General features: G+C 44.7%; 5 protein-coding genes across 5 annotated transcripts; 3 read left to right on the top strand and 2 right to left on the bottom strand.

Annotated features, from left to right (window-relative positions):
• Window positions 1–10754: 10754 nt before the first annotated feature.
• On the top strand, window positions 10755–11445 carry BT62DRAFT_881050 (calcium-binding EF-hand domain-containing protein; the record flags this gene model as incomplete). Its single annotated transcript, XM_043182653.1, has 3 exons — window positions 10755–10959; window positions 11020–11270; window positions 11326–11445. The coding sequence occupies 3 exons, from the start codon at window positions 10755–10757 to the stop codon at window positions 11443–11445; spliced, it is 576 nt and encodes a 191-aa protein (XP_043045913.1).
• A 67-nt stretch (window positions 11446–11512) lies between these two features.
• On the top strand, window positions 11513–13798 carry BT62DRAFT_302372 (uncharacterized protein). The gene is made up of 4 exons (XM_043180425.1): window positions 11513–11992; window positions 12049–12080; window positions 12128–12338; window positions 12397–13798. Exons 1-4 carry the CDS (start codon window positions 11632–11634, stop codon window positions 13647–13649), a joined length of 1857 nt encoding a protein of 618 aa, XP_043045912.1. The 5' UTR covers window positions 11513–11631; the 3' UTR covers window positions 13650–13798.
• Window positions 13772–17462, bottom strand: BT62DRAFT_960446 (TAF1 transcription initiation factor TFIID subunit TAF1). Its single transcript, XM_043188555.1, has 8 exons — window positions 16929–17462; window positions 16732–16880; window positions 16401–16683; window positions 16171–16349; window positions 15889–16113; window positions 14927–15833; window positions 14221–14871; window positions 13772–14161 (listed from the first exon to the last, which is right to left on the bottom strand). Exons 1-8 carry the CDS (start codon window positions 17392–17394, stop codon window positions 13932–13934), a joined length of 3090 nt encoding a protein of 1029 aa, XP_043045911.1. The 5' UTR covers window positions 17395–17462; the 3' UTR covers window positions 13772–13931.
• Window position 17463: 1 nt separating this feature from the next.
• On the top strand, window positions 17464–19030 carry BT62DRAFT_302035 (proteasome activator pa28, REG alpha/beta subunit). Its single transcript, XM_043180424.1, has 10 exons — window positions 17464–17590; window positions 17648–17710; window positions 17811–18092; window positions 18145–18182; window positions 18239–18247; window positions 18303–18316; window positions 18365–18382; window positions 18432–18562; window positions 18622–18723; window positions 18778–19030. The coding sequence occupies exons 1-10, from the start codon at window positions 17561–17563 to the stop codon at window positions 18817–18819; spliced, it is 729 nt and encodes a 242-aa protein (XP_043045910.1). The 5' UTR covers window positions 17464–17560; the 3' UTR covers window positions 18820–19030.
• BT62DRAFT_960442 (glutamate-rich WD repeat containing) lies at window positions 18784–20603 on the bottom strand. Its single transcript, XM_043188554.1, has 4 exons — window positions 20366–20603; window positions 19992–20315; window positions 19246–19942; window positions 18784–19194 (listed from the first exon to the last, which is right to left on the bottom strand). The coding sequence occupies exons 1-4, from the start codon at window positions 20559–20561 to the stop codon at window positions 18867–18869; spliced, it is 1545 nt and encodes a 514-aa protein (XP_043045909.1). The 5' UTR covers window positions 20562–20603; the 3' UTR covers window positions 18784–18866.
• Window positions 20604–20646: the final 43 nt, after the last annotated feature.

Below are 20646 nucleotides of genomic sequence, written 5' to 3'. Positions count from 1 at the left end.
GCAGCATTTAATGATCTTAAACACCAACTAGCCGAAGATGTCATTCTAGCTATATCAAGTCAGAATGGAAGGTTCAGGGTGGAGGCCAACTCTAGTGAAGGCACCATTGGAGCCATACTCTTACAGAAACAAGATGGCAAATAGTGACCCATCGTCTTTATGTCAAAGGTGCTCACAGTAACAGAGTGCAACTATGAGATTTATGACAAAGAACTCCTCGCTATAATGCTCACTCTTGCTGAATGGCAGCATTATCTCATTGGAGCCAATCAGACCTTCGAGATCTGGACTGATCATCAGAATCTCTGATATTTCTGACAACCCCAAAAGCTTAATCGCAGACAAGCCAGATGAGTAACAGAATTATCTGAATATGAATACATGCTTCACCACAAGGCTGGAGCAGCAAACAAGAAGGCCAATTTCCTCAGCTGTAAGACAGATCACAACCAAGGAGGAGATGACAACAAAGAGGTCGTATTACTACAACCAGAACACTTCCAGGCAATGATCATGCTGACAGAAGAGGAGATGCATGAACGTATCAAGAGCACCATATGGGACCCCCACAAGTGGAATCAAAGGATCACCTTATCCCTCAATTATGAGCAGGGACTGAAGAAAGAAGGAGGGATGATCTGCTATAATAGGCAGATCTATATCCCAAGGGATCAAGGACTTTGAGGTGATATCATTGCCACATGTCATGATCACATGACTGCTAGACACTCAGAAATCACTAAAACGAAGGAATTAGTCTTGAGAGAATATTGGTGGCTAAAAATGAACTATGATATCATCTGATATATCAAGGCTTATAAAGTTTGCCAATGAGACAAGACTTCAACACAACCCAGGGCAGCTCCACTCTATCCTAATAAGGTCTCTTCATCACCATGGACCCATATCTTAGTGGATATGATAACTAGACTTTCTAAAAGCAATGGCTATGATGTGATTATTCTGATCGCCTGCTTAACAGAACTCACATCTGAAGGATGGGTGAAAATACTATGTGATGAGGTATATGCAAAATATGGAATGCCTCAAGTAGTAATTTCAGACAGAGGTCCACAATTCATGTTCAAATTCTTGGACAACCTATATCGACTGCTTAATATCAAACGGAATGCTTCAACAGTATACTATCCACAGACAGATGGCCAAATGGAATGGGCCAACCAAGAAATTAAAAAGTACCTCAGACTTTTCATCAGTTATCGACAGGACGATTGGATAGAATAGCTTGCACTAATGGCTTTCCAACATAATAACAGAATTCACTCAGCAATGAGTAAAACACTGTTCTTTGTGAACTACGGATGGAACCCACCAGTTGCACAAACCAGATAGGTTCACACAACAATGCTAGCATCAATAGAATTTGCAACAATGATAGCAAAGATCCATGAGGAAACTAAGACAGCTCTCGAAAAAGCTGCTTCAACAATGAAGAAGCAGTATGATAAATATCGACAACCAGCACATCAATATTCAACCAATGACAGAGTTTGGCTGAATACTACAAATCTCCATCTACTGAGGCCAAGACAAAAACTTGCAGACAAACAAATAGGACCATTCAAAGTCATCACCAAGATTGGTGATTCCACATACAAGTTGCAACTCTCTGCAACTTGGAAAATTCATAATGTTTTTAATGAAACATTGTTGATACTATACATGGCACCAGCCTTTCCAAACCAGGAATGACCATCTCCACCTCCAGCAGAACTCATCGATGATGAAGAACACTATGAAATTGATGAAGTGCTAAATCACAAAACTCAAAAGGTTAAAGCACAAGGCAGAGGCATGAAAACAACCATTGACTACCTAGTCAGCTGGAAAGGATATGGACCAAAATCAAACCAATGGGTCAATGAAAAGTATATGAATGCAGAAGAGGCAATTCAGGACTACAAACACAAAATCAATAAGGTTGACACAAAGGGAATCATATTCAATATTATCCCTGAGCAAATACATCCACCTGTAGTCAAAGTCTTTATGAATCTGCAAACACGTCCTATGATGGATCCAGCAGATCAGCCACCTGCAGTCAGCAGAGGATATATAGAAATGTGAAAGGACAATATTAAGAAGGATAGAGAGGCTGACCCTGTGATAGGCAAGCCACAAATAGTCAAACATACAAGACCAGAACATCCACCATCTGCGAAACAGAAACCAAAGAACATACAGCAAAGAGCAATCTCCATGGAGGATGGAGATGCTGATGCTGTGACTGCTCAGGATGACTTATCCTAACTTAACCATCAGGATGATGGTCTTAAGGAGGGGGTAATATTATAATTTTTCTTATTTTCTTTCTTTTTCTCTTTAGAAATAACCCCTATCTTTGCTTGGTCAGGGTGCTTAGGCCAGCACTTAGGACTGTGGGAATGCCAACCCAGTCAGTCATTGTCTTATCATGGCTGTGCACTGCAAAGAGAGAATGCTACTCCTTTTGTTCTACAATTACTGCACAGCAACCACAGCACAACAGCATGACAACAGCTTTTGTGGAGAGACTGGCAACAGCAGGGATAACAGCTCTACAACAGACAATATCTTTTGTGAATATTTATTAATAGCCTGATAACAGAACAGTATTTAAGTAGTGTAGCTCTTGCTGTAATACCCCAGCTTTGAGCTAAAGTTTATTCTCTACCATTCTATCTTAAGTGACTTGCAACCACCTTGACCACACACCTCTATTGACACATCAGTGAACTCAGTCAGTCTAATCTGAAGTGTGAGGTTCTGAACTGTTTATCACATGTTGATAGTCACATGGAGTTTGGGCTTAACACAGACAAGCCAAGAGTCAGGAATGCAGACTTACAGTAAGAGGCCACTATCTAATAAACCAGTGGAGCAAGAACCATTAGATGAGAGCAGGGAGCAGGGTTTTTCTAGGCATTCAATGAAAGAGGGCAGGAATCATACAACAACTCATAGAGTAGCCAGGTCAGATTCACCATCACCTCCAGAGGATGTAAGAAATAAAAAACAGAGAGGAGCAGTTAGAGCTGAAGCCGATAGGGCCAAGTACACAGCTCATTTCAGTGTGATTGGGAGTGATTGTGGCATTAGTCATATTTGAGTTGCTGGTTGATAAGCTAATAGTTGGCTAACCGGATCCTCTGAATGCTTGCTATTATATTACTGGGTAGCATAGTCAGTAGCCATATGCCTCAGAATTTCTGTTTGTTTGTTAGGTGTAAAATGTAAATATAATTGTCCCATTTGCGATGCCACTTAAGTGGCATCATGCTATAAGAAGTTTACCCCATACAGGTAGTACTTCTGGTACTCTTGCAATCTAGCCTCTCAAATCACTCTTCCTAATTCTTCTTCATCTGTATCCTCTTAGGAGTCATATGGCAGTCCCTGTAGCAGGTCACTGCTTTTAGTCTCCTTTTTGTCCTCACCTATGTCATCTCTCTCTTCCTTAGAGAGGAAAATGCTGAGTGGATCATAGAAACTCTCCATGTTCTCTTGTAGTTGTATCATTGTTCTGCTGCTTTGGCTAGATAGAGAGATCAGTGGTGAGGCCCAAAAAGTCTGAAGTGTTGAGATAGGTGGAAGTGAGCTGACTTCTAATATCAGAGTTATACTAGTTTCCACCTGTCACTCTCACTACCTCCACTCGCTTGCGATAGAGCTGGATGTTTCTTCAGTACTTGTCATCAAGAAGCTGTCTGATCACATGACTACCAAAGAATTCTCAGAGGGCACAGGCAGAGATGTGGATGGTATCAGAGACTTGTAGTCTGTAATATCTGAGGACAGACTCATCATCACTGAATGTGGTGTCAGCACTAAGGGTTTGTTGGAGAGAGGGATACTGTGGGGTTGGAGAGCATGGAGTGGTCCCTGGATCATTATCCTGGGCTGAAGGGGTTCTTTCTCTTGCTTGGGCTTTCTCAGCAGTGAGGACTTCAGCATCTGCCCAGACTTCTGAGGTCCAGAGATCAGTTTCAGTGGTGCTCAGCTTCCTAAAGACTGAGATAGGGGCTGAGCAGTCTGCTTGTACTGGTGCAAGTACTGATGCAACTTCTGGTCGAAGTCCATACCAGTTGCTGATGTTGACTCTTGCAAGCTGGTCTCTTTTGACACTCCTCTGCTGCTCTCTGTTCTATCGATCATGCTCAGCAGCCCTTCTCGCCTGCCCTTGGAGGATGAGATGCTCTTTAAGCTTGTTACAGAGTGACTGAGGAAGATCTCATTGTCTTTGTTCTTCTTGTCAGAGGGCATCATCATAGTTGAATGGGATGTCAAGATTCTATGCAAGAAATAATTGATGAATGATTTCATTTTGGTTTTCCCTATATTTTCACTTGTCATCAAGCCAGTCCAAGGGGGCCCTCCCCAGCCCACCACTGATCTCAACCGAGTGGTGGGCTGAGCCAGCAGAACTGTGAGACTGACTCCTAGAAGCTGGAGGTCAGGATCTTGCAGCCATCCAAGTGGGACTGAGAGTCTCTAGCATGGTCTGCAATCCCATGAGTGCAAGTGTCTCTAGAATGGTCAGGAGAAGAGGACTGCTGGAAGAAGTCTTCAGGGAGGTTTTCATCCTCATAGTTGGGGGGCAGTCCTCAGGTCTATGGGTTTCTAAATCCTGTGATGTGAGCATTGCAGTTTCAGCTGAGTCATCTGAGAGGGTATCAGTATCTTTCTTCTTCTTGAACATCCTCTTGATGTGGACTGCTAGACCCAGCTTCAGATAAGAGGCTTGTCAGAGGCTGATGAGATGTTCATCAGGATTCAGAGATGTCATGGAGAGAAAGATCTGGGATTATATTTCAAAGGATTCATTGGACATGTAGAAGTTTGTTATAATATCTGATGACCCAAGCAGTGATTGATTAGCATCTCCAGCACAGCTGGATGATCACTAATAATCCTAACAAGATTCTAATGATAGAAGCAAGAAGTTCAAAGAACTCTCAGTCAAAGTTCAGATCTGAGGGAGTAAGATTAAGCATTCAGTTTTCTCTGCACTATAGTGTATGAGGAAAGGGAAGACAAAGCTTCAAGCTAATTGTTAGACCTAAGCATCATATGAACAGATACACATGATAAATGACCACTATCTTGCACTTCAGGTAAAGTGATCAAGTCCACTGATGCATATTCTGATCAATATGTCACAAGGCTAAGAGAATCAGCTTAAGTATAAGATAGTGTGAAGATAAACTTTAGCTCAAAGCTGGGTTTTACCAGTGAGAGTGAGCTTCTTAAATACTGTATAAGGTCTTCTAATAATACTATATACTTATTGTGTGTTTCTCTGTCTGTTGTGCCCATTGTCCTTAAGCATTACTAGCATACATAAAAGGTTGATTGTGTATCATCAGGCAATGCTATTGTGTTGAAAGACAATGATGGACTTGGCTAGTTGTGCTGACTAAGCCTTATCCCACAGTCCTAAGCACCCATTCTAGTGCTCTGACTAAGCATAAATAGAGGTTAAATCAAGAAAAGGGAAGGAAAATCATAACAGATTCAGAGTGGAGGCAGACTCAAGTGAAGGGGTGATCAGCACTTTCTCTCTCAAGAACAGAAAGGAAAGTGGCAGCCAGTGATGTTTCTCTCTAAGGCCCTGATGGTCACAGAAAGAAACTATGAGATCTATGATAAAGAGTTGCTAGTCATCATGCTAGCACTTGCAGAGTGATGCCACTATTTGATCAGAGCAACACAAGTCTTTGAAGTATGGATGGATCATCAGAACTTATGATATTTCTGCCTTCCTCAGAAGTTGAACTGATAGCAGGCCCAATAGGTGATAGAGCTCTCAGAATATCACTACACATTACATTATAAGATAGAAGTGGCCAACAAAAAGGCTGATCTGCTGAGTCAACATGCAGACTACAATCAAAGAGAGGAGAATAATGAAGGGGTCATACTGTTGAAATCAGAACACTTCTGTGCTATAATCATGCTGACCAAAGAAGAGATTCACATCAAAATCTGAAGTGCAGTCTGACAACTGAATCTCTGAGACCAAGAGATCACTACATCACTAAATTATGAAAGAGGTGTCACCAAAGACAACAGTCTTCTCTATTATGACAGATGCATTTATGTTCTGCAGAAACTATCATTGCAAGAGGAAATCATCACTATGAGTCACAATCATGTGACAGCAAGACACCTGGGGATTTTTAAGACCAAAAAACTAGTTTTATGGGAGTATTAGTGACTAAAGATAGCATGAGATATCAACAAGTATGTTAAAGAGTGCAAGACTTGCCAATGGACTAAGTCCTCAATATATGCTCATCTAGCCCTCTTACACTCAAACAAAGTCCTGATAAAACCATGGACTCATATCTTCATTGATATAATCACTGGTCTCTTGGATTATAATGGGTATAGTACAATCCTCATTATTGTTGATCAGTTCTTGAAGATGATTGTTCTGATTGTCTGTTCAACAGAACTCTCCTCAGAAGGATAAGCAAAAATCCTTCAGAATGAGGTATACTTGAAATACAGCATGCTGCAAGTCATCATCTCTGATCACAGTCTGCAATTCATCTTGAAATTCCTCAATGATCTATACTGACTACTTGGTATCTGAAGCAACACCTCAACTGCTTATCATCTACAAACTAATGAGCAAACAGAGCACATCAATCAGGAGATTGAAAAGTATTTGCATATGTTCATCAATTACCAACAAGATGACTGGATGGAATGGCTTGCTCTTACAGCCTTCTAGCACAACAACAGAGTCTATTCTGCAACAGGAAAAACACCCTTCTTTATCAACTATAGAAGACATCCCAACATCACTCAAATCTCTCAACACTATACATCTACCTCTGTCTTGACAGACTTTGCCACTAAGATGACAAAAATCCATACCAAAATCTAGACCACTCTTAAAAAAGCCACTGCTACAATGAAACTTTAATATGATAAATACTGCTGAGCCCTCTACACCTACAACATGAATAACAAGGTCTGGCTAGATACCACCAACCTTCATCTCCCACACTTCAAATGCAAGCTAGCTGACAAATATACAGGTCTCTTTCTAATCCTAGCCAAAGTTGGTGCCTCTGCATACAGACTCCACCTCCCCTCCTCCTGGCATATTTATGACACTTTCAATAAATCCCTCTTAACTCTATATGTTGCATTTGCCTTCTCTAATCAGGAGCAACCACCTCTGCCACCATCTGATCTGATCTATGATGAGGAGCATTATAAAATTGATCAAGTATTAAATCACAAACTCTGAAAAGTGCATGTGCATAGTGGAGATCTGACAACCACTGTCAACTACTTGGTCAGTTGGAAGGAGTATGGGCCAGAGTCTAATCAATAGGTCAACAAGAAGCAAATGAATGCTGACAAAGCTATACATGAATACAAATTATCCCTAAATTAAACTATCAGAATGATAATCTTAAGGAGAGAGTAATGTTATAATTTCTATTCTTTTTCTTTTCTTTACCCCTATTTATGCTTAGTCAGAGTGTCTAAACAAGCCACAAGACTGTGGGACAACCTTAGTCAGTACAATCCACCATTGTTTTACAACACATAGTGATGCTCTGATGACAAGACAACATCTCTTTTATAAGTAATCATAGTACTCCAGAACAATGAGCACTATAGCACAGACACATACAATCAGTAGAGCTATATTTATCTAAGAGGTGAACAGTATATAAGCAAGCATAGATAGCATCATATATCTTCAGCCTCAAGCTATCCTTTATCCTACCACTTTATCTTGAGTCAACTTGTATTGACCTTGAGATATAACACCACTATACACACTTAGTGGACTCAAACATGACTGTATGAACTTGATACAGCATTTGTTTATTACATGTTTGTGGTCATATATCATCTAGGCCTAACAGATTCTTCTGCTGGTCAAGTTCTCATTAAGAAACTTATCTAGCTTCTTTTGCTCTGTCTACCTGAGTAGATATACTTTGCAGTTCAGATTAGTGTTAGCACTAGAGACCAGCTCAATTGCATGATCTTAAGGCTTTTATAGTGGTAATTTATCAAAGTTTGCTTTACTGAAAATATCACAATAGTCTCTGTAATATTCAGGAACTATTTCTTTAAATGACTTCTTTGGCTTTCCTATATAAGCTTTAGCTGCCAACTCATTGGATGTCATTTCCATTGTCTACATCTCTATAGCAGGCTGAAAGCCTAAAAGTAAGCAATGTGGCATATGAATTGGCTATCCTAAAGATGTAAAAAATCTATCCTGTCTTCAACAAAACCCTTCTTAAACTATTCTAAACAGCAGAGTTTTCCAACCAGAGAATGCCATCACCACTCAAACTGATAGTTGTGGATGATGAAGATGAATATAAGATTGATACCATTCTTGATGATAAAATTTATTATTGAAAACAGTAGTTTCTTATCCATTTCAAGGGATATAGTAATGAGAAGAACTACTGGTATGCTGAAAATGACCTTCCATATGCAAAAAGGCTTATTGCAAAGTACTATGCAGCACTTGCTGCAGTGAACAACATTAGACTTAGATTAATATTCAATAAGTCAGACTACATCAAAACTCAAAAGCTCCTCTTTGAACTCAAACAACACCTATTCAAGGCTAAAAAGCTTTATATATGGAAAGACACCAATGAAATCAAGGCAGAGATACTCATAATCCAACTATTTCCCCTAGACCAGACATGTGACATCTCAGTAGAGATCAATAGAAAAGACAAAGCTGTTGCCTTATTTCCAGGGCTCTTCTGAGTAACTGAGGACAATTGCCTTGAAGAGAGAGTAATATCATAATTTTAGCCTCTAAATTATATCTAGCTGTCTTGGCTTATAGCTTGATCAGAGACTGATCATGTTCAGCTGCTTTAGCTGAGTTTGAGACACTGAGACACAGTCTTAGTGCCTAATCACTAAGACTTCTATACAGTACATAAATCAGTAGTATACAGAGATATGCCTCAGTCTCAAGCTAAGGTCAATATACTGATCAAACTCCTAAACTCTTAGTGTGACTACCACTTCAGTACCAACACTGACAGTTATAGCCTATCAACCTCTATACCTCTCTCCCCTTATCATTATCCAAAACATTATTACCCTCATCCTTCTGCTTTACCTTCAGTTAGTGTCAGACCCCAGCTGTTGCAATGCATTGCATTTGTGATTATTTGGTTGTCATCTGACAAAGACTAGAGTATATCACTGTATACTACTGACTTAAATACTGTATAGAAAAGTCTTGGCTGTCTCAAGCCAAGCCATTGTCTTGCTGCCTCAAACCAAGTCATTGTCTCATTGTCTCAGACCAACTACTCATTATCTAATGACAATACTCCTGGTCCTATGCTGTGTGTTGTGCATCTTCTACAAGGTTTCTCCATGACTGAGAGTGATCCTGTTGGGATTCATTAGGATTTCCTAAGTGTTGGCTTATTAAGCCTTAGCTGGCATGATTTAGGGTTAGAGGCTAAAATCATGGCAACTTTACTCTTTCTCTTCTACATAGATTTACTGTACTCAGAGATAAGGCCTTCAAGGATGGAATCTATTTTTTCTGTATTTCTGGTGACTCTTAATTTTTTTGTCTCTTGTATCAATGTCAGAAATGTCTATCACCATTGTTGGAGCTGGCATTTGTGGTCTCTTATGCATATAACATCCTGAAGAGAGCCAAACATATAGGAAAGAGCATGGGTATTAGTTTGTACAATAGAAAACCAATGTCAGATGATATGTGGTCACTCCCAAGAGAGTCATTGACAGAACAATTCATGAAAACAAATGCTGTTGGATGATGACAGATAAGCTGAGGAAATGTTCATAGAGAGTTCATCTACATATTAGGGTGGATCTGGTGGTTTCCATACATCCACAGCAAGAGCTGACTTGTAGCAACAGTATGAATCATGGCAGAGCCTTTGAGGGGTTCATACAACTGATGTAGGCATATGTAGGGCTCTGGAATGGCCAAGGTCATGAATCGTATAGCATGTCAGGTCAAGCAACTTGGTGCAGAGGTGAACATGGATGGGACTGTAGCCTGTGTGGTCTTTTCGACTTGTTTGCAATGCTCCGACCAATCTCCGGCTGTAGCGACAGTGTTCTTCAAGCTCGGAACTCCAGGCTCCAGATCTTCATGGGTGTTCTTCAGATATCATAGCACATCCCTCAGATATATATCTATCTCTTAGTCGTGGTGATGATTCGGACCTACAGGATTAATGATATTGAAGCGGGCCAAGTGCAATTACTAATATCCATCATTGAGATGCCTTGCTAGCGATGGATCCTGTCGTAAGCTTTTCTGCAATGAAGGAACATTTTCGGGAAAAGCTGAGTCAGTATGCATGCATTACGGAGTTGGATGTTCCATCCAAAAAGCCATTATCATTACTCGTGCGCTTTCCACGGCCTGGATCCATACGTGTCGTGGTATCTCGGAAAGAAAAAAACTCAGGGTGCACTGGCAAATCCGACGCATACGACGGTCATGATTTAAAGAAGGTATGCCAGCAAAACACCGTTGTCAGTCTACATACTAGATAGCGTCAAAGAAAAGTCAACCGTCAAATAGCAATCAGAGGATGTCTCCGTCAGTGCGGTGTGTGGATGGCAATCGGAGAATTGTGGAACCGACTGTGAGCCTAGCTAATTTTATCAAATCGCGTCGCGTAGCATCACGTGGCGTGGGATCCGGCTCTCCTAAGTTGGCACTCTACCACGACCTCCTTCCAAGAAGAATGTCTCGCTACCCGAATACGTTAGGCCCCGCCACGACACTGACCAAGGCGCAGAAGAGTAGAGCAAGGAGAGAGCCGTCAGGCGTATTCTCTTTGTTCCAAGGGCCACAGATCCAGCAGTTCAAGGAGGCATTTCAGTTGATTGATCACGACAAGGATGGATGGGTAGGCGAGAACGATTTGAGGGAGATTTTTGGGAGTCTGGGTACGTCATCAAAGAGGTGGGTGTATATAGTGACATTACTGAGCCGCGCTCGCGCTACAGGAATCCAACCGTCGTCAGAGATGATGCAAGAGCTACTACTGTCGCGACCAGGAGAGACGGTCGTTGGCGAGCGGGGGGTGAACTTTACGATGTTTTTGACCATGATGAATGAAAGGCTGTTTGAGTTTGATCCGGAGCAGGAGCTGGTTGAGGCATTTGGGTGCTTTGACGAGAATGACAGTGGCTTGGTCAAGGTTGAAGAGATGAGGAAATGGTTGAGTGAGTTGGGAGACAGGATGGATGACCGCGAGGTATGTGTGTGTGCAACATGTCGGTCGGCACTAAAACAAAGAAACTGGGCTGCAGATTGACCGGCTGCTTAAAGGACCATTTACGGATCGGCAGGGTAATTTTAACTACGGTGAATGGGTAAAAGTACTTGGAATAAATGGTGAGGAGGAGGAGGAGAAGAAAGAGGAGAAATGAACATTATCATTATTTGTTGCAGTGTACTACGGTAGCTTGGCAAGGGCCAGCCAATCGGAGATAGATCTATTTTAGGAGAGGCTTGGCCGGCCAAGAGTTCTTGGTTATTTGTATTTGATCGACTTGGCAGGGATCCCACAACTGCCAAGGAAAACACCGGGAAAGCTTGGCAATCCGCTATAAAGTATGTCAAAAGTGAACCACCCTGACATTTCTTCTGCTTGGCCCCAGTCCGTCCAGTTCGACAGTCGGCTGCTCGTTCCCCTTGACGTTCTCCAGCAGCAGGCCTATCTTCAGATGTCGCCTCTTCCTCCATCCCCCATGTCCTTGGCCTCACCCCCACCAGCAGATTCAGAGCCTCCACCCGCTCATCGCTGTCTCTGGCAGGATTGCATCCACTCATTTGGCGACCCCGAGCTTCTCTACAATCATCTCTGCAACGAACACATTGGGCGCAAGAGCACCAATAATCTCTGTCTCACATGCAACTGGAAGGACTGTGGCACTTCCTGTGCCAAGCGAGATCATATTACCAGTCATCTGCGGGGTAGGCTCAGAGCTCCTTGGTCCTTGGTAGCTTTCTCTGATCCTCTTCTCCCGTAGTTCATACTCCACTGAAGCCCCATTGTTGTGACGTATGCTGCTCTCACCGCTTTCCTGCTTTCCTTCTCACACCTTGCAGATATGCCAAAAGTCATTCAAGCGACCACAGGATCTCAAGAAACACGAAAAGATTCATACTGAAGAGCACCATGCGCAGCACAAGCATTCAAAGGCAATCACCGTCGCAGACCCCCTCTACGTCAGCAGGGTCCGCGGTGGTGAAGACCCGAAAAAGCAGCTCAGAGTGTCGGCTGCTCGCTCGACCTCCCATTCTTCGTCAGCCTCTGAAGGTCGGTAGTCTATTGCAGCCCTTGTGTGTGGTATCCTTAGTGATTGCGCTGTGTCCAGTCTCTCACTTTGGTCTCCTTCCCACTCCCTCTCCCGAACTGTCCCATCAGGTCGCCCATCATGTGTCGCCCTCAGACGACCTCCATATGCTGCACCAGCTGCCGCCGTGGGAGGACCTGCGCACGGATGACCCCTCCTCCTCCGTCTCAACAGGCTCGAAGCGCCCCCATTGCTACAATATCGACGACTTCTTCTCCGACATGAAAAAGAGGCGCGTAAATCCGTCGTACGATCCCCGTATGGCCGACCGCCTCAGCTTTGTCGAACACAACTTTAATCCCCGCTCAGTGTCTGTCGAGATCCGTTCTCCAGAAGAGCTCGCAGCAGTCAACGAATTCTTGGTCACCCTCGGCAGGAATGTTGCCGGGCGCCCCCACCCGCCTTCTGTCGCCGCTGCGTCTTTCCCTCCCGCTCCCGACTACTTTGATCCAGTCGCCCTTTCCCAGCTCGGTCTTGCCGGGATGCCGGGAATGCCGCCTTCGCATGCGCATTATTCTCCCGAGCCCGCCCCATATCCAACCAACTCTCCGCCCCAGCAATACGCCAACTACTCCACCCAGCAGCGGTATCCCTCGCTTGCCGAGTACCCGTCCTCTGCCGACTATCATCGCCGCAACTCCTCCGTCTCTTCCGTCTCTCCCGTCTCTTCTACGCGCTACATGTCCAGCGCGCCTTATCACCCATCCCCGTCTGCCGAGCACACCACTACTCAGCCTCTCGACTTTGACTATATCCGTGCTTCCCGCGGTCCTCCTCCTCCAGCGACGATCTCCCCCCTCGAGTACGTGAACAAGGCTATGCGTCCTATGGTGCCCCTCAAATCGGTCCCAACCGCATCCAAACCAAGTCCGGTCGAGCCCAAGCTATTGCAAGACGTGCATCGTGGGCCTCCCGCCAAGCTCACCTCATCTTCATCATCCTCACTGTTTGCTTCATCTCCGCCGTCGTCTTCCCCAGAAAAAAAGAAGGGCTCGCTGTACCCCCTCCTTACTTCGGGAGATGCTCAATACAAGCTACCCCCACTTACCTCCTCGTCTCCGCAAAAGACCCTTCCGGGAATCAGAAGTATAAGCGACGACCTTTCCCGGATAGAACTACGCGAGATAACTTTCGAAGAGAGGCGACATCATGCCGAGCTTATTAAGGATTTGCTCGTCAGCGTCAACTCTGATTATAAGCGTCGCAACGGCACACCGAAGTCGGTTATGAAGGACCGAGTTGTGGAACGCGATGTCGAGATGGTGGTTGCTTGATATGAAACATGCCGACAAACTTTTGTCTCTTTTAGCTACTTTGCTGTCGATCTTCAGATTGTACATTACAATTCTCCGTATAATTTATCATGGAAGAACCATTTGTCTAAATTTGCCATTGCACTCTTCTCATATGTGCAAGTGTGTAGTAGCAACAGTCGTAGTAGTCACACTGCGCAGAGGTCTACACAATGGAAACAGCCAATATTTTCCGAGAGTACAATAGAAATATAGCATGGTATATAAAATGTCCGTCCGCTATACTTTTACATAATAAGTATTTCAACCCCTGTTCTTTATGGTAAACCTGATTTTAGGTTTCGACGCCGCAGGCTCCTCTACCTCTTGTGCAGACGTACTAGTAGCCAAAGGCGACGGCGCAAAAGGCGTATTAAACCCGAGATTGGGTGTGTTGGTCGTGGGAGGAGGAGGACTCCCGGCAGGTCCCGGTGCCGCCACAGGTGCAGCACCACTGTTGAACTCTGCCCACCTGGGACATTTCCTGTTCGTTTCTAGAAAAACAGCCGGTCAGCATCAGCAACCATCCCAAGACAAAAAAAAAAAAACTTACTCATATGCCCCATCTGCCCACAATGCCCACATCTCCGTGTTGTATCAGGTTTCAAAGGTCTATTCAGAGTCATCGGCGTCCCACCCTCCTTCACGATCTTCGCATTCTTCCTATGTAACCGTCTCTCTTGGTTCTTTTTCATCCTGGCGATTTCCTCTTCGAGTCTCTTCTTCGCCCGTTTATCCTTATCTGCATCTCCTGTGGGAGCTAGGCTGTCAGCCATTGTTGCCTCTTCCTCCAGGAGCTGCTTCCCTCGCACATAAGCACGTATAACGCCCGGGTCTCGAATAATTTCCGTTTGCCACTCCCCATCCATCAACCGCTTGATCCTCAGCACTCGCCGGCCCCCGTCAGGTCCTAAACTCATATCACGCTCGACAGACGAGGTTCGACTGGGTCCAGGAGCAGGCGAGCCAGGAGCCGCGGTAGCCGCAAATCCAGACAGGTAGGGATTGAGCGCCTTCTTGGCTTGCGCCTCTTTTTCATTTTCCTTGTATCTTCTCTTGTCCTCCTCCGTCAACACTGGCTCGTCCTTCCGACTCAGCGAATCGAACTGAGCCTTCCATATCCGTTCAATCTCAGATCGATATATTTGCTGTTGCTCCGCGACGTTATAACGGTGGGCAGACTTTGGCCGATTCTCAGCCTCGGCTGCAATGACAATTCAGTCATAGAAGGAAAGGGTATGGAAACAAATAAGACAAACCCATTTTCTGCTCATAATCTTCCCCCGCTTTTACAAATATCTCCTTCATCGATATCCGGATAAAGCTAAAAGCCTCCCCTCTTCCCGTTGGATCGCCCTCACCATGCAACCTTAGCATTGCCTTCGCCTGGGTAGCAAACAAAAAGTTCTTTGTTGTGATCCATGGCGCCAACTGCTGCTCCACCGAAAGATTCGACTCATCGCCATCCGCTGCATCCGCAGTTTGACTATAACCAGAGTCCTGCAAGTGCCGTTGGCCAACTTGCATACTCTCTGTAAGGACAACCTGCTCCGGCCCTACCATCTTCAGCATCTCAGCATCACTTGGAATGGATAAATTGGGCTTCAGCCTCCAAAATCCCTGATGTGGTCCCCGACGGTGATATTCCATGAATTCTTTCAGTCTTTGCCGCATCTGCAGCTCATTCTGATCAGGAAAGTACTTCATCAGCCTTGATATCTTCAGCCGTTCCTCTTGACTCTTTCGGAGCAGCTTGAACGCGATGATCTGCAGTCTGTACTTGATTGTATTTGTGATTTTGCGAGAATGTGGCCCCGGAACTTCGGTGACCGGATACGTCTGTCCCACGACAAAGAGATTTTTGATCTCCCGGATGAAATACTTTGTATCACCTTTGACGGTATGGCGGATGATGAGGAAATCAGTAGGATAAGGCTTTTGTCGGAAAAGAGGTGCCCGGAGTAAGTTGTTGTACAATGCAGGCATTGTTTGACCTGGGTAGACGTATCCAAATTTCATGAACGGAGAATCATCTTGAGGTTCAAGAACGAAGGGAACACCCAAGTCAAACTTGGGTATATGTTCATCCTTCTCATCCTTCTTCCTGTAATAATTTACCAGCGCACTGCCCATGCCAAAGTTGGATATTATAGGAGGATGTTCTTCCTGCACCCCCCCAGTTTAATAAGAAAAGCACATACGGAAGACAGAAACGACCTACCGAGTACTCCCAGAGAACAAAGTTGCTGGTGTCTCGAAGGCTGAGATCGCTGGTGGTATGTAGACCCTCTCCAACATTTCCACCTTTTCCCAATCGCCGACCAGCTTTATCCTTCTTTTTCTTAGCAGTGCGAACCTTGCTGAACCGTAATTCGATATTTGAAGGAAACTGTAGAGCTGGGCGATGGAAAGAGCGGGCTTCTTGTTTTGACAGCCGAGTCTTGTACTTCAGAGGAAGTCAGATTGAAACTCCCTCATCAAATACGAAAAAACGACTACGCACGAACGGCAGCTGCAATTTCTGTGCAGGATAGGCATGCTCCACAGATAGTTGACCAAAGGTTTGACGGACGCGATGGCGACCGTCTTTGGAAATCTCATAAAAGTGGTCGTTTGATAGATTGAACTTGTCACGAATGCCTGCGTCGGTTCTGAGCCTCTTCCGAGGCCTGGCCATTTCAGCTATAGGAACATTAGTTACGTGTCACGCTTGGAGAACGGCAAATGACAAACCTGTTCTGTCTTCTGGGATAACGTCATCTTCATGATTGAATTCTAGCTGGGTGAAATCACGGAATGGTGCGCGAGGACTCCATATAATACTTTGTGTCCATGCACCGGATTCTAACGCTTTGTTTACTGGTGTCGTAAGGTTATTCTCCGGGAGGCTGATACTGCGCGAGAACGTGTTCTCCGGCTCGTATATGATTTGGTCCTCCCAATTCGACAACAGAACGAGGTCGAAGCTTCGATCATGAAGGGGTAATGATATAGGAACGTTTGTTTTGTCACGTTCCTGAGGTAGGATGAGTGCCGAAAGCAGAAGAATAATTCGTAAACACACCTCAAGAGCCTTTCGAAGATCTACTTCGATACTTCCAGCAGAAACAACGGCCTCAACACGCTTATTCTCGACTTGCCGCTTCGTGTCGCCTACGACTGCTTCAAGGAATGCCTTGGGTACCTCCTTCCTTCGGGGATACACAGTTTCGACTGTCAAATATTCAGCAACTTTTCACAGGCATGAAGCAGGAGACTCACTATGAAAAGGCCTCTTGGCGAGTCTCGACTTGTTCACCGTGTTCCCTTTGAACAGTTCACTGAAATCGAGTATCTTGTCTTTCTGAAACGCCGGGAATCGTTCGTGCACACTTTTGGGTCTCTCCATAAGTCGCTTCACTATGCGCACTCGCCTCTGTTTCCGTCTTACGACATCTGGAGAGTGAAGCTCTGTCTTGGCCGCCGGGGATTCCATGTCTTCCTCCTGCATCTCTTGGTCAATTTGGGCCTCCCAATCTTCGCCCTGATCATTCCCGATGGCCTCATCATCATCATCATCATAGCTCTCGTTGTAAATCTGGCTAGAGTTCAAACTTGGCAGACCGGAAATTCCAAGTTGATTAGAGAGGCCTGAACCGCTAGGCAGCGACATGCCATCGAGAAGATGGTTGAGTGAGAATCCGGTGAGTGCAGATATCGCATCGTTTTCATCCTTGCTGTCGGCCATACTGACGAGAGCACCAACAGCTTCTGCACCCTGTGAACGTTCGTTAACTTGAAGGTCGCTTGTCCAAGTAAAGCGCTTGGAAAACATACACAAGCATCCGAATAAAGAAGCTAACTACGTCAACTGTAGCTAAGGCGCGACTTCGCCACATACTATCATCTTTCAAATGAACAAACATCTTACAGCGGAAATAGAGGTCGGCTGCATTTTCAAGGAATTGGACTACCTGTATGACTTATACTGGTCCCCTCAGAAATTTCGCATGGGCCTTGCAAGCTCTGGAGAAGACATTGTCTTTCAAACATTCCCTTCCAAGGTACTGCCTTGCACGCTTCCCCATCGTTATACAATCAATTGAAATTTCAAGACAGATATTGTAAACAGTGGATACTTTGTCTTTCTAGCACTAAATCCAGAGCAGGGAGCTCCAGGAGATGATCCAGTCATTTGATTCATCTTCTTCGCCTTTCCATTCGTCTCATGCTTCGACCACAACCGACGCAATGGTATACCCTCCTCCCGACGGTCAATTCTCTGAAGATCCCCCAACGAAAAAGCGTCGGATGGCCCATGCAATTGACAGTGACGGCATGGTCTTACAAAATGCTCGCTTCACCAACTCTGTTGTAGCGAATAGACATATATCAGGTCTACACGCAATTGTCAAACAAGAATGCGAGCAGCTATCTTCTACGGTTGTATGTCGCCTATCTTTTATCCCTCATTGTGTTTGCTAATTTGACGCGTAAGGATCAAGTGAAAGTGTGGATAACTCTGACAATGCCAAAGTCTGTGATGTTTTATTCTCTTCACCTTCATCTTGTTTCTGACATTTCATATACAGAATTGAGGAGTACGTGCTCTAACTCATCTTTGGTTCCGGATGAATGATAGTCCCATTCGTATAGTGGTGATAATTTTGGTTAGCCCTCATTTTGAGTTCTATGACGCCAATTCACGAGGTTTTCAGGGGTTCAAATTCAAGAAGGTTGTCTTGGCATTTAACGGTTACATCGTTTTTAACGCCGACGATTCAGAGGTCCTTTCCGAACTGCATCGTGCGCAAGAGAGCGCATACAATTTACGCGACACCGCTCGTCAAGATCACATCACCAGGGCAAAGCTATGCTCTAAGCTGATCAAGTATCCCAACTTAGAAGACTACACGGTACGGCGAACCACATCTGTAATCATCAGAATTAATGATTGCACCAGTTGGCTCTGAAGGAACATGATGAGAAGCAGATTTATTTTGCCCGTCAGCATATCATAGACATCCGCAACATGTATGCATCATTGATGGACCTCATACAAAAGAACATTGCCAAGGTCTGCGGCTTTATTCTTACCTCTATGAGTTCAATTACCTAACCAAGTTCGTAGATCCGGGTCCCGAAGGCAAACAACAGTCGTGCACTCTATTAGGCCGTTTCTTATGCTGCTCTAATCAACTACCCTTAGTTCTAAACTCACTAAACAGAGATAGTCTTGTACACATCAAAGCCAATGGCGCCCGTGCTGATAACCCAACCCGGTATCTGAGGATGCCAGTGGGCCTCTTTTACATTTTGTTGATGGTGAGAGAATAGCAGCTGGGCCGGTACATTGTGTTCGCCAGAAGAATCAGTGGTTCCCATTTCATCATCGTCTTGCTCGACAGCAAGGTCCCACAGGGTGACTTGGTCATCCGCAGATGATGCCAAGAACATAGATTCCTCCGTTGGATGCCATTCGATAGACGTTATGGGCGCCTTGTGCCAATTAAATGAAGCAATAGGCACAGAAACTGGGCCAGTGGTGCTACAATCTGAATCAAGACCAAGGCTGAAAGGGTGGATATGGCTTACTCACCTCTTTTTCTTCATGTTGCGGAAATCCCAGGCTTTGATTCCACCTTCATCTCCGCCGCTGAGAAGAAGATAAGTCGTTGATTTATTCCAGCTAATCACATTCACGTCGCTGTCATGGGCTTCGTCGATGCTAGCGACACTTTGACGTCCTTTGCCTCGGACATCCCAAACTTGGATCGTTTTGTCAGCTGAGCATGACGCGAACACCGTTGGCTCCGAAGGGCTCCATTGTATATCCTCGACGCTCGATGTGTGAGATGTAAAAGGCTGTGAAAGAGCATTGAAACCAGAAGGTGTAGATGTTGTCAAATAAATTTTGGAGTGAATATCGCCGGTCAACAGGCGCAACGAAGAAGGACCCGAAGCAGCCCAATCCATTGCAAACCCTTCTGCTCTACCATGAGAATTTACGGTGAAAACAGGGGACTGTGTTCGGTCTTTATTCCCTGCATATCCGGGCACATCGAGCGATTCGATAAGTGGTCGGACATCCCATATGTGCACCTTACCCGTTTCTGCCCACGTTGCGACATGATAGGGCTGAGAAACGGGAGGTAGAGCAGTTGAGGAAGGAAGCGGTTGTGCTCGTATCCGGTTAACGCCGCCGACGTGAAGAACAGATCGATATTCAAGCACTGGATCTTCATCAAGTCTGTCGTCGTCGTCGTCGTCATCTTCATCCTCTGAATCCGAGTCGCCTGAGGACAAGTCAGATAGTATAACATAGTAACTCATCATCTCACGAACCGTTTTTCTGTGTTTTGTGCAACGAACTCAATTTGCAAACTCGAAGTTCGTTTTTTTTCATTGTTTCTCCCTGAGCTCCAGTTACAAAGTAAGCTGTCGCCGGAAAGCTTTGCCTCTCGTCGCCAAGGCTATCTCGTAGAACATCAAACGACAGACTGGGATAATCCACACTCATGGAGTGTCGCGTAAGATATACGGATTCGTCGGCTTCCAATATTTCGTCTTCATCTAGAGTATGATACCCGGGTATGAAAACTTTGCCGGGTGGAGGCTGCTCTTCTGAGTCTTCGACTGCAGGAATGACTTCCTCGTCAATTTCCATCGCTGCTTCATAATAAGCAAGGATAGTTGACGATGAAAAAATATTTCTTCACCGTTTTCATCATCGTTTAGTTCCTCATTGACCACTTCTTCGTCACTTTCAATCTCATCCTCCCAGGCATCTTCAAATTCGCCCATCTCGTCGTTGTGTGCCATTCCACGCTTTATTCGACTGCCGGAGGCTTTTTCAAACGGCTGTCCATCATTCTCGGCATTGGGGACCAGTTCTGTAGCGGAGCGTTTTGACATTGGGTACAGGCGTAGGGAATAATGAGATGCAAGGAAACGTCACACGTGACCCAGAACACCGTAAGGAAAGGATCCGCTCAGGTCA

Source organism: Guyanagaster necrorhizus (genome assembly GCF_019112545.1).
Source record: "Guyanagaster necrorhizus MCA 3950 unplaced genomic scaffold BT62scaffold_2, whole genome shotgun sequence".
Lineage (NCBI taxonomy): Eukaryota > Fungi > Basidiomycota > Agaricomycetes > Agaricales > Physalacriaceae > Guyanagaster > Guyanagaster necrorhizus.
Note: the sequence above shows the minus strand (reverse complement) of the source record. Positions and strands in the feature narration are given on the sequence as shown.

Bases quoted from the DNA above. Each gene is read 5' to 3' on its own strand.
- BT62DRAFT_302372 (XM_043180425.1), top strand. From the start codon at position 11,632: ATGTCAAAAGTGAACCACCCTGACATTTCTTCTGCTTGGCCCCAGTCC. The intron at 11,993-12,048 runs GTAGGCTCAGAG...CTTCTCCCGTAG, and splicing joins TATTACCAGTCATCTGCGGG to TTCATACTCCACTGAAGCCC. The intron at 12,081-12,127 runs GTATGCTGCTCT...CACACCTTGCAG, and splicing joins TGAAGCCCCATTGTTGTGAC to ATATGCCAAAAGTCATTCAA.
- BT62DRAFT_960446 (XM_043188555.1), bottom strand. From the start codon at position 17,394: ATGGCCGACAGCAAGGATGAAAACGATGCGATATCTGCACTCACCGGA. The intron at 16,881-16,928 runs GTGAGTCTCCTG...AATATTTGACAG, and splicing joins CGCCAAGAGGCCTTTTCATA to TCGAAACTGTGTATCCCCGA. The intron at 14,162-14,220 runs GTAAGTTTTTTT...CTGTTTTTCTAG, and splicing joins TGGGCAGATGGGGCATATGA to AAACGAACAGGAAATGTCCC.
- BT62DRAFT_302035 (XM_043180424.1), top strand. From the start codon at position 17,561: ATGAACAAACATCTTACAGCGGAAATAGAG. The intron at 17,591-17,647 runs GTCGGCTGCATT...TGGTCCCCTCAG, and splicing joins ATCTTACAGCGGAAATAGAG to AAATTTCGCATGGGCCTTGC. The intron at 17,711-17,810 runs GTACTGCCTTGC...CACTAAATCCAG, and splicing joins TTCAAACATTCCCTTCCAAG to AGCAGGGAGCTCCAGGAGAT.
- BT62DRAFT_960442 (XM_043188554.1), bottom strand. From the start codon at position 20,561: ATGTCAAAACGCTCCGCTACAGAACTGGTCCCCAATGCCGAGAATGAT. The intron at 19,943-19,991 runs GTTCGTGAGATG...ACTTGTCCTCAG, and splicing joins GCACAAAACACAGAAAAACG to GCGACTCGGATTCAGAGGAT. The intron at 19,195-19,245 runs GTGAGTAAGCCA...TTCAGATTGTAG, and splicing joins CGCAACATGAAGAAAAAGAG to CACCACTGGCCCAGTTTCTG.